This window comes from Aedes aegypti, chromosome 2 (assembly GCF_002204515.2).
Source record: "Aedes aegypti strain LVP_AGWG chromosome 2, AaegL5.0 Primary Assembly, whole genome shotgun sequence".
NCBI classification, from domain to species: domain Eukaryota; kingdom Metazoa; phylum Arthropoda; class Insecta; order Diptera; family Culicidae; genus Aedes; species Aedes aegypti.
The window spans coordinates 333918475-333931024 of NC_035108.1; the positions used below are offsets into that span (position 1 = coordinate 333918475).

At 37.7% G+C, this 12550-nt stretch overlaps 1 protein-coding gene across 4 annotated transcripts in view; it reads right to left on the minus strand.

Annotated features, from left to right (window-relative positions):
• Window positions 1–1728: 1728 nt before the first annotated feature.
• LOC5572617 (MAGUK p55 subfamily member 6) overlaps window positions 1729–12550 on the minus strand; it is a 185607-nt gene continuing 174785 nt past the window's right edge. For 3 of the 4 annotated variants that reach the window (XM_021845985.1, XM_021845984.1, XM_021845987.1), the window contains 2 exons: window positions 2591–2665; window positions 1729–2460 (listed from right to left, as the gene is read on the minus strand). In XM_021845985.1, the coding sequence (XP_021701677.1) occupies window positions 2284–2460; window positions 2591–2665 (252 nt within the window). In that variant the 3' untranslated portion in view covers window positions 1729–2283. The remainder of the gene's footprint in view (window positions 2461–2590; window positions 2666–12550) is intronic. The other variant, XM_021845986.1, reaches the window with a different exon arrangement.

Sequence of the window (12550 nt, forward strand, 5' to 3'; positions counted from 1 at the left end):
CTGAACTATCGAAAATCAAGTTCTGTTAGAAATTGCTATGTTTGTTCAGCGATATAGTTTCTTTGGAACTACAAATCTATTAGAAGTGAACTTTTGTAGTACATTCGAGACAAAAAAAAACGATTAAAAACATGAGGATAATGTACAGAGCCTTCCTTAGTCTCGCAATAATGTCCTTGTCCAAAAAGCGAAAGAAGCTTTTAGTCAACTGTTTAAATGCTCCTGTAACACTAAGATGAGAAGTATGATCTTTCCCGAATGTGATGTAAGAAGAAGAAAAATTTATTGAACATGAACTGTGGCTCAGTTTTTGTATGTGATTGTAGACATTTAACTTGGGACCATTGGTTCCATAAGAGATATTTCATTTTTTTTACATTGATACCGCTTGAGAGTACTATTGACGTTAGAACTGCTGATGTTTCAGAGCATATGTATCTTATTTATGGGGCCTTCCTTAGCCGAGTGGTTAGAGTCCACGTCTACAAAGCAAAGTCATGCTGAAGGTATCTGGGTTCGATTCACGAAATTTCCTTGACTTCCCTGGGCTTTGTCCCATTGAGAACGTAATGCCAAGAAGAAGAAGTACAAATGGCATGACCGCGACTATAGGAAAGACCACAACTAATGGTTCACTTACCCTGTGTTGGAAAAGATAGAAAATAAAATAAATTAAATCGTGCAGATTGACCAGAATATATCGTCCATGTTTAGTCTTATTATGCATGCTTGATGGATTTGATCAGAGTATAAATTTCATGTGAGCATTAATAAAACCGGTATTTTATACAACCTCAGTGACTTGTAGCTTAAAATTAAAACGTGCTGGACCATTTCTGAAAGAGGCATCGGATTCAGCAATCCCAATATGACAAATGACCTGATCTTTGAGACTCACAAGAATGATATTTTTGGTATGCCGTGTAGCAGAAGAAATTACGCTCTTATTTGTTACCGGATTGGATTTCATTCGCAGTAAAACACACATTTCTCGTAGGTTATCCGATATTTAATTCGCATTCCATTTCTATAAATTCAATGAAAATCTACAACAAATAGTATCCTTAACAGTATTACGAACTTAACGCTAACTTTTTCTTCATTTCGTATAATAAAAACAAGATTCTTCGTCGTGCTAATCTACTAAATACAACTCAAACGAGTACAATCGATTTAAGAGATTCATAATGTTAAACGTATAGATTCAATCTTACTCAACGCTCGAGCTAATATTGCCCCTCATATTTGATTTGTAAAGTTACCGTTTTGATTCATATTACGGACAGCTTCAAATTCCGGACAGTGTACTTTGTATGGGAAACATTTCACACGAAATGTTTCAATTTTTGCCGTTCAAAAGTTCTCACTTTCGAAGCTCGTTTAAGTCAACATTTTCCACAGATATCTTTAAAAATTTATAATGTCCAGCTGCCTTAGACGCCTATTTCGTGGTGTGCCGATCTCAAGTAATTATTTGACTTTTCTATCTATGATTTTCATGAGCTGTCCGGAATTCGAATCAAAGTGTCCGGAATATGAGGCAAAAGTAAGGAAGCGTCCGGAATAAGAATCATGAAAACTCCACACAATTCTATTTATTTAAAATTATTCATGTTGCGGAATCAAAATCTTCATTCACCATTCGAAAGTTAATGTTTTTAAAGGCTCGATAATGTGGAGGAATCATACAGAATGATTCATTCAATATGCTTTCTGATGAGTTATACTTCACTGAGGCCTTAAGTGTCCGTAATATGAATCAAAACGGTATACATTCCTTTCTCTTTTTGAATTAACTAAACATAATGGACGAAATGGTTTTCACGTAACGGTGAACTCTCTACCGGTGTAATATCTATTTACTTTCTAAATGCAAAGATTCTAAAATCCTTCGAAGGCGCTTTTATTGGCAGACTTATGCTACCGAATAGACGATAATACCTATTGATTTATTGGTCGAATAATGATAGTACGATGCGATAGAGCTTGCCAAGCTGGTATTCATGCTATACTACTATATGGTTGATTTGACCAAAAATGCACTTGAATAAAGTTGAGGCGAGTCTTAAGCTACAAACCGTATTTGATTGAATGAGAGGATATGGAATTTAAACGCATTTAGACATGCAAATTTCTCGGTGATAATACACTATCCATACGCATCGAACACGATGACAAAAGTGAATGCTTTCAATGTGATTATGGCCTTCCTAGCGACACTATCAAAACTGTTCTCAGTTTCGGTTTAAAGTTGAACACATTTTCAATCGACACCCGTCCCAATTAGTAGATCCAGTTGACCGGAACCCACTGGTGTTCGTGACTGAGGGCCTCCAGAGCGTCGGTCACGGCCCGGAATGTGACATCGAAGTCCTCGTTGACGATGACCTGGTCCAGATATTTGTCATACTTGCGCTGCAGCAGGGCACTTTCCTCCACGGCCGAAATAAGATCGTCATCCTGGCGCGGGAGAAAAACCAAAAAGGCAATAAGAATCAGTGTCGGCGTTGAAATTCCACTTGCATTGGAAACGACCCACCAGCCTATATAAGGCTGCAAAGCGCATGAGCATTGAGTGGCAGTTCCTTACCTCGTACAGTGATGCCAGGGATTCGAGTGTCTTCGCTCGGCGGGAGCTGTACCGGATGGAGCTTTGGCGGTCGAACTGAAATCGAAAGCGGGAAACACACAAAAACGGAAACAACATTTAGCGAACATGCGGCGGTTAGTCAGTCTTATTGTAAAAAATCAATAGTTTTGAAGCAGAGCTCAATGTTTAAATGGGAATGCTTTAACAAAAAGATCTCTTTAAAAACTTATTGAAACTATTGGAGGAAATACTCGAGGATTCCCTGTAATGATTTACAGAAGTAGTCCTTGGATGAATTTATGGAGTACCCGGAGGAACCCTTAAGGAATTTATTGAGGAATTCTCTGATAAAAATAAATTATTATCTCAGGATGTACTTCATAAGAAATCTTAGAATAATTCATGCGGAAATTCTTCGAAGATAATATGAAGAAATCAAAACACTGGTATCCAATCTTTTCAAAGCCGAGAATTTTTTAGGAAGTTCTTCAAACATCCCGTGATTGACGTTCTTGAAAGCAATTTGTATGGAAAGATCTCATAACGAATCAACAGATTTCATTGGCAGGCACACCCAAAAGCCATGCTTGTAATCTACCACTGATAATCTAAGAATTCTGCTAAAAGCCACGCTGAGGGGCAGCAAGGTCATAGTTACATCGGATTCAAGAGTGTTGTTCTGGCACATAATAGTGTTTCACAACCTGTCTATCTTATAGAAATAATTTTTAGAAGTATCAAACATACGTTACATAGCGGAACAAAAATATCCGTTTCAAGGATCGAATTATGTGTCTCCACTGAATTTGGAGCAGCTGAATCTGTTGCCATTTTCCGAAATTCTTCAGCACGTCACAATTGTTTGCTACAGATCGTCGGTTGTAAAGTTGTTTAAAATAATCATTTTAATGATATTTAAAGGAAATTGAAACCATGATTTATGTTTTTTTTTTGGTAAACCAATCCACCAAGCATGCAAAATAGGACTGAATCAAATGAGACATAGTTTGATCGAAATTTTCCAATTTGATATCTGTTGGATTGTAGCATACCTCACTCCAATCAGAATTATTTTGACCTGCAGTGTAGACAAATAAGTACATTAAAAAAAAAACGTTGTAGAACTTTGTCTTCCATTATACATGAATGTATCTAGGCTACAAATAGTAAGGAAGTTCGAAGTCAGTAGGTCTAGGACAGTTATACATGTAGTACGTGTTTTTTAATGTTAACTGTCGTTAAAAGTCCTGTAAATATATGTGGAAATTACATGTAAAATGTATGTTGCTCTTAACTCCATAAAGTGTTAATGTAAATCTTTCGTGCAATAGAACATGAAAATAGGACGAACTTGGCCTAATCAACATTACCATCAAGGAAACTATGATGCAGATGAAAACAACTACTGAATACCAAATTGAGGTATTCCATACCAGATAATTTCCAATACTACATACCTGAATGAGGTATGAATTAGCCCTGTATAAGAGGTAAAATACCTCAAATAATATCTCCAGCATATTCTACGAACACCAAACTGATAACTAGATCAGGTATTGTAATACCTCAATAAAACTTGATGGATTTTCATATAAAAATGAAATTTTTCAATTGTAATTCAATACCTCCAGCAGACCTCAATAGCTGTTTAATACCTCAATGAAGTATTTTAAATTGTTTTAAAGATTTTTTTCTATACCATTATAATACCAAATTGAGGTATTGACAACTGAACAATACCTAATTTTGGTATGATACCAAAAAATGGTATGCATAAGTTATTGGGGAGTTATTTGTTCCTCCTCGGGTATGGCCCCAAGCGATGTTGGAAAATACCTCACCTACCCACATACAGTCCACTAAATGTCGGATTGGCCACTTCCCAACACAAATTAAATCGAATTTTTGATAATGCCTGCAGTCTCCATACAATTTTCGTCATTTCTTTTACATGGCTGAATACATTGATTTCCAAATCATCAAACAGTACCGTTTAAGCAACAAAAGTATTACAAAATTCATTCATTCGTATTATTCAGTGCCTAAACAACGATTTTTGTCTAACTTGCATGAAAGTTGACTGAAATCGATCAATATTGCATTTTTATCAATATATATCTAAAAACTAAACGTGCCATGACATTTTCGAAAACGGCAATAGATTCGGCAACCCAAAATTAAGTAAATAGAAGTATTTTGGTTCTTGAGACAAAAACTTGTTCCGCAGTGTTTTTAACTGATAAATGAACTTAAAATTTCACATATTCTTAATTTTGTTAAAATATTTTGTCAAATTCTTAGCATCCACAAAAAATCCTTTACTAATTTCAAAATTTCTCACATTTTGGCTAATGGTCGATTTTGTTTATCATAATTTCCCAATGGTCCCAGAAAAATATGTTATTTTTTTTAACATAAACCGATGTTATAATGGAAAATCTATAGTTACTAAATACATTGCTAAATACAAAATATTGCTACTAGAAATCACCAATAGTTGATGAATTATTTCAGAGTTTCATAATTTTTAAATTGGAGGTCCCAACCTAAGCTAAAGGAACCAAACTTAAAACCAATTAGGGTAATTTAAAATAAATTATTTTGTACAACACTGCTGACAAAACCTCGCTATTCGTTCACAACAGCAGCGCGGTGGTAAACCGCGCGACGACTGGAAGGTTAAAGAGAGATCTTAAAGTTCCCATGTTCATCAAAAATATCCATCTTGCTGAAAATTTTGAGAGATTTAAATAGTCTAATGAGTAGATGAAATCTGATACATAATTATATTCGAAGAGGGCAATCTGGTGGCGGTAGTGATTGGAACTTTCGGTACAAATTAACGAGGTCCGATTTTTTATAATTTTCAACATTATATATCGTTTATAGAAAAACACGTGATCAACCATCAAGCATCTTTCCAAGTATCTGATAGAGAACTTCCACAAAACCTTACTTATTCCAAATAAAAATCTTCCAGGTCAGATAGTTGGGAAGATGCGTTAACAATTTTTCAAAGATACTTACAGAAGCATGATGAAAATTTTCTTGAAAATCATCACAATATGTACAAGACCTGCATGGGATTCAGGTCTGTAAGATTTTCGGAAAGAAATTTTCTGAGGACATGTTACGTGCTCACCAACACCCAGGAAGCTTTTTTGAATATTTCCATAAGCTTGCTAATGAGATTTTAAGATTCAACTGGTGGTCGATGGATATTGCACCAAGAACACTTAGGAACCTATTTAATCATCCATCAAGATTCTTCGTCGATTGCTTAAGAGTAACTGCCGTAGATATCAGTCGAAAACTGCAAAAGATATTTGCTGCTAATAAATGTTAATCTAGGAATCTCTCTAGAGATTATTTCTAGCCTTCAGGCATAGATTTTTACATTGTTTGTGATGTGTCTAATTATTCGCACTATTTATGTTTTTAAATGTTCTTGCAATAAGGCGTCTTAACGATTGCAAAAAAAAAATCCGTGGGGTTCACCCTTTTGTACTACAAATTACTCACTAAGTTCCTTCATATTGTAAACAAAATCAATCATTCCAGAATACTATCAGGAAAGGAAAGTCCACTTGTAATACGAATAATTAGACCAATCCTACAAAAATATATTCAAAGATTTTGTTAAAAATTTTCCAACGCATTCAGCAACACCCTATGACCTACCCAAAAATATATTGCACTGGGAAAATCACTAATACTCAGCTTCTTGTAATAAATACTGAACTTTTTGAACAAGCTTTGTTCCACGACTTTTTTAGAAAGTTCTTCCAAAAAACGGGACGGACCTGGTGTAGTGGTTAGAACACACGCCTTCTCACGCCAAGGACCTGGCATCGAATCCCATCGCCGAGATAGCAACTCGTAATGACATAGAGTGACGACTTCCTTCGAATGGGCAGTAAAGCCGTTAGTCCCGAGATGAACTAGCCCAGGGCTAAACAGCTCGTTAATGAAGATAGAAAAAAAGTTCTTCCAAAAACTTCTTTCAGTAGTTCTATTCAAATCTTCAACTGGGAGGTTCTCGAGGAAACTATCAAAATCATTCCCCAAGAGATCAATGATTTGGATCAATTTTTATCGAAAAGTGTGGAGAAGCTAGGGAAAGCTTCTCTATGAGCTTGGGAGAGCTTCTCCAGGAGCTTGGGAAAGCTTTCCATAGTTCCTGAAAAAGCTTTCCCAAGCTCCTGGAGAAGGCTTGGGCAAGCTTCTCCAGGAGTTTGGAAAAGCTTCTCTAGGAGCTTGAGAAAGCTTCTCCAGGAGCTTGGAAAAGCTTGTCTAGGAGCTTAAAAAACATCTCCAGGAGCTTGGGAAAGCTTCTCCTAGAGGTTGGGAAAGCTTCTTCAGGAACTTCTTCCAGGAGCTTAGGAAAGCTTTTTCAGGAGTTTGGGAAAGCTTCTCCAGGAACTTCAGATAGCTTCTGCATAAGCTTGCGAAAACAGGAGCTTAGGAAGGCTTCTCCATGAGCATGGGGAAGCTTCTCTAGGAGCTTAAGAAAGCATCTCCTAGAGCTAAGGAATGCTTCTCCAAGAGCTAGGGAATGCTTCTCAAATAGCTAGGGAAAGCTTCCTCAGAAACTTGAGAAAGCTTCTTCAGGAGCTTAATAAAGCTTCTCGAGGAGCATGGGAAAGTTTCTCCAAGAGTTCGGGAAAGCTTCTTCAGAAGCTTGGAAAGCTTTTCCAGGAGCTTGAGAAAGCTTATCTAGGAGCTTTACAAAGCTTCTTCAAAAGCTTGGGAAATCTTCTACAGGAGCTTGGAAAAGTGTCTCCAGGAGCTTAAGAAAGCTTCTCCAGGAGCTTGGGAAAACTTCCCCAGGAGCTTGGGAAAGCTTCTCCAAGAGCTTAGGAAACATTCCCCCAGGAGCTTGACAAAGCTTCTTCAATAGGTTAAGAAAGCTTCTATAGGAGCTTGTGAAAGCTTCTCCAGGTGCTTTTGAACGATTCTCCAGGAGCTTGGAAAAGCTTCTCCAGGAGCTTGGACAGCATACCCAGGAGCTTGGGAAAGCTTTTCAAGAAGCTTAGGGAAGCTTCTCTAGGAGCTTTCAAAAGCTTTTTCAGGAGCTTAGTAAAGCTTCTTCAGGAGCTTCGGAAAGCATCTCTCGAAGTTTGGGAATTTTTCTCCGAAAACTTAAGAAAGCTTTCCGGAAGCTTGGGAAAGCTTCTATTTCCTAGCTTTATAAAAATTACCAGGAAAAGTTGTGTTAAAAAATGTTTTGTAATCAACCTGTTATCAAACATGTCTGTCACGGATACAACGATAACAAATTTGTTTACCCTTCGATTATCATTGGTAACAGAATATTAAAATTATAACAGCGATAATAAAAATTGTTATATGTTTGATATCGTCCAGTAATTCGACTTTGCTAAGGATTCGTTCAAGATATCAACAAGTAATTTGTCTATGGATATCTCCTTTAGCGATTACAGAGTTGTGTTTGATCCTTCGACCTTGACGCTTGCTCCTGCGGGGGCGGGCGATGAGGGCAGGATCAAACATGTCGCGCGTCGGTCGGGTGAAGTGAAAAGTGGCGTGTTCCGTTAGTTGTGTTTGATCCTTCGACCTTGATGCTTGCTCCTGCGGGGGCGGGCGATGAGGGCAGGATCAAACATGTCGCGCGTCGGTCGAGTGAAGTGAAAAGTGGCGTGATCCGTTAGTTGTGTTTGATCCTTCGACCTTGATGCTTGCTCCTGCGGGGGCGGGCGATGAGGGCAGGATCAAACATGTCGCGCGTCGGTCGAGTGAAAGTGAAAAGTGGCGTGTTCCGTTAGTTGTGTTTGATCCTTCGACCTTGACGCTTGCTCCTGCGGGGGCGGGTGATAGGGGCAGGATCAAACATGTCGCACGTCGGTCGGGTGAAGTGAAAACTGGCGTGATCCGTTAGTTGTGTTTGATCCTTCGACCTTGACGCTTGCTGCGGGGGCGGGCGATGAGGGCAGGATCAAACATGTCGCGCGTCGGTCGAGTGAAAGTGAAAAGTGGCGTGATCCGTTAGTTGTGTTTGATCCTTCGACCTTGACGCTTGCTCCTGCGGGGGCGGGCGATGAGGGCAGGATCAAACATGTCGCGCGTCGGTCGGGTGAAGTGAAAAGTGGCGTGATCCGTTAGTTGTGTTTGATCTATTGATCGCATCGCTTGCTCTTGCGAGGGCGAGCGATGAACACTTGTCCGGCGTACAATGCGATTATCGAATTATTTCGCGAATTCGGTTAGGCGTAATTATATCATGGATCGCATCACCTACCATTGGTGACTCCCAGATCTATACCTTACCCACTAACCCAATATCCTTTCCATGACAACCGTGGAGATGCAGAGGTGATCTCGGTCTCTAGTAACAATGGTAGTCACACTAACATTCCTTCCCTTCCCCGATGACCGTAAGGACGTGGCCGGCGCCGTTATTGACTTTTAAAATTCGAGCTCTCGATTTGTGCACATTGAAGAATGGTAAGCTAATCCCAAGCCCCATTCATTAATTCCCTGTGCAACTTCGATTGTTCTGGTCAATCACGGAGTAGCAACTACGAATTGTACGGTCATCTATGCTTATGCTTATGCTTATGCTTATGGATATCTCCTTAAGCGATTACATAAGAACTTCCCCAGCGATTAATTTGGAAAGTTTTTAAAAATTTTAATGCATTATTCCAATTGTTTTCGTAGGATTAGCATCAAAGTAGCAACTACATCAGAGTTTTCTCCGAAAATCAGGAATTTCAACAGAGGTTCTTAGAAATTTCCAGAAGAAGTTCCTAAGGAATTGCCTAAAAAATCCAAGAGAAAATTTCAGTTATTATTCCTAATACAACAGAGTGTAGAGAAAAAAAAATGGAAACGAATCTCTGATGAATATACCGACAAAATACCTGATGAGCTCCAGCAAATATCTTTGAACGAACTTCTGAACTCTTGAGAAAGTCGTGAAGGATTATCTAGAGAAGTTCTTAAGAAACGATAGAAAAATATACTAAACAAAACCCTGGATAATTATAAAATAGCAGAAAAAATTACATGATCCTATTCATGATGTAAAAATTATTTGAACTTTCGAAAAATCTTTGAAGGGTTTATGTAAGAAATAAGTCAAGAAACCATTATAATTAAGGAGGAAAACAATCGAGAAAATAATGATTTTTTTGGGGAACACTGGGAAAAAACGATTGACTCCGAAAATATTTTCAAGAATAATCCACAAAGATGTTTTCAAAACAATTAACTTCGAAGACCTTCCTGGAAAAACCCCTTGTATGTTTTTCTAGAATAATTACAGTTGAAATCTTAAGAGAACACCTGGAGTAAAAATGGTTAAGTCATAGAATCACTGCATAAGCCCGTTGGATAATTTATAAAATGGAAGAAACATCGCTGGTCTACTGAATGATTTCCTGGAGGAATTGCTGAGATAATTTCTGGACGAATTCCTGGTAGTGTTAACAGATTTACACTCCAATCTCAATCAATGAGCTTTCCGGGAATGACACATTTTGCATGAAGACGTTTCGCATAACGACGTTTGACATACGGACGTTTAGCATAATGGACATTTCGCATAAAAGATTTTCATATAAGAACAGATAGCATTTTAAAGAAGGCATATAAATCTCATTATGCCAAATGTCCGTATACGAAATGTCCCATCCCCGAGCTTTCCTGTAAGAGCCAACTCATTGGCGATCTACTTTGAAAATCTCATGCTCAGGCCGTCACAATTGATTCATTCATAAAGTCTGTCAAAAACTCATGAAAACCGAATGTTGTTGTTTCCGTTAAAAAGAATTAGTTTTCTTTTTACCAGACGTACGAGAAATCATTTAAAAGTAGATGGAGTACCGTGTACCTTTTAATTCCGCTCCTAAATGCTTATATTTGACAGATACGCATATTTCCACTTGCAGTCTTTTTCAGTGTCAGTTACTCGTATCCCAGTTGATACGAGTAACTGACACTGAAGAAGACTGCAAGTGGTAGTCGAAATACGCGTATCTGTCAAAGATAAGCATTTAGGAGCGGAATTAAAAGGTACACGGTACTCCATCTACTTTTAAGTTTCTCTATTGAGATTCTGCTTAGAGGATTCGGAAATTAATAAGAGAAGAAATCATTGCTTTGGGTGAGTAAATTGTGGAAATACGAGACAATGAGTCTCAAACTCTACTCAACTATGATTTGTTGACGGCTGTTGCGTGATTGACAACTCACGTATGAAAAATTTCACTCGTGAGTTATGAGAATTTGAGTTTCTCATAACACTGATTCCAGGTATAATTGAAGAATTGCCACTCAGATGATAGTTATATTCATTTTCTTGTCGCTGTTGATTATGATGGTTTAGTCCAGTGGCTCCCAACCTTTTTAAAGCTGCGACCCCCTATGAAGTGTTCCACATATTCCGCGGACCCCTTAAAATAGGTTTTCAAAATAAAAGTTTATAGGAAAAATTTTACAGGTGCACCGGTAACCTAAGGAAAAACAGCATAAAAATGGTGAAGAAACATGAACTATATGATTTTATCGAATCAGTCGATAGATTTCAAAAGTATAGAAAGCACGATTCAATCAAAATTTCCCTGCAAAAACCTTTGCATTTATAATAGGAACACTGTTCCCTTAGTGGAGGTATGTTTAAGCATGGTCCATTTAATGGCGCAATCCATTGTTTCCCTATGAGACCCACTTTGGGTACTAATGCAACATTAAACCATTAAATTTCATAGATATTATTTGATGACTTGCATCATTTTTGTATTGCACATCATAGAAAAATATCCCATAGACGTTTATAAGTGCGAAACATGTAAAACACACTGCCATCACTATTGGAGCTACCTCCATAATGAATCAACAGATATCTTTGGCACACACACCCTAAACTCAAATCTGAAATCCACTGGAGTCCGCTAAGTCCTCTAAGTATCTTGTCAGGATACTTCTAAGCATCTTTTATTAGTCCGATGAAAAACTTCGAAAAATGATAGAATATAATACAGCAAAATGATACTTGGTTGAGAAAATTCCAACACCAATTCCCTCCAGTATTTTTTCAAAGAGAAAAAGTGCAATGAGGATTTCATCAAGACCTATCTTACATATTTTCACAAGATTTGAAGCATTTATTCGGGTAAAACCCAAAGTCTAAGTTAAGTTAGGTAATCTACCAGACATCATCTCTACATGCTGCGTCGAATATTTTAGGAGATTTGCTAATGGACTTCTTAAAAGTTACTGACGGTCTGTGGAGAAAATCTTCAAAAACCTTGTTAGATGTCTGTCTGAATTTTGATGGAAGATAGTGATGAGCTATAAAAACATTTCTCTACAATGGGACTTGGTTTTCCATGAGTTTATTCATTTCGGTCAATTTCCTTCCTGTTAATTCCATTTCGGGTAAATTTCTGACAAATTACCTAGAAATGTACAATGTCGTAAAAAGCCCATTTTTGCATATGTATATCATTTGGTAGCTACGAAGATACTCTACGCCCGAGGAAGTCAAGAAAATTTTCAACCCGAAAAGATCTTCGACCGGTGAGATTCGAACCCTCGATCCTCAGCTTGGTCTTGCTGATTAGCCGTTACGGCTATATGGGCTGCTACAAAATCCGTGGAAGATTCATTTTAAAATCTCAGGCAGATTTGTCACGAGGATTCCATGATAAAATTTTGACGAATGCTTCAGAGGTGAATGTTGACGCGATCCTTCTGAAATCAAAGAAAATTCACGACTAAAAAGCTAGGAAGATTCCTAGCTAAGTATTTGGGAGATTCCTTATGATTTCTTAATGGATTGTTCCATACTTAGTGCAGATGATTAATAGTTTTCTAACAATGTTCTTGGTAAAATCTCTTTGTCAAATTCTTTGCAGTATCCTCGTTAGATTGCAGTTAATTGTAAAGAGATAACTCGATTTTACAAGCACCTTTTCCAAAACATTTTTCATTTTC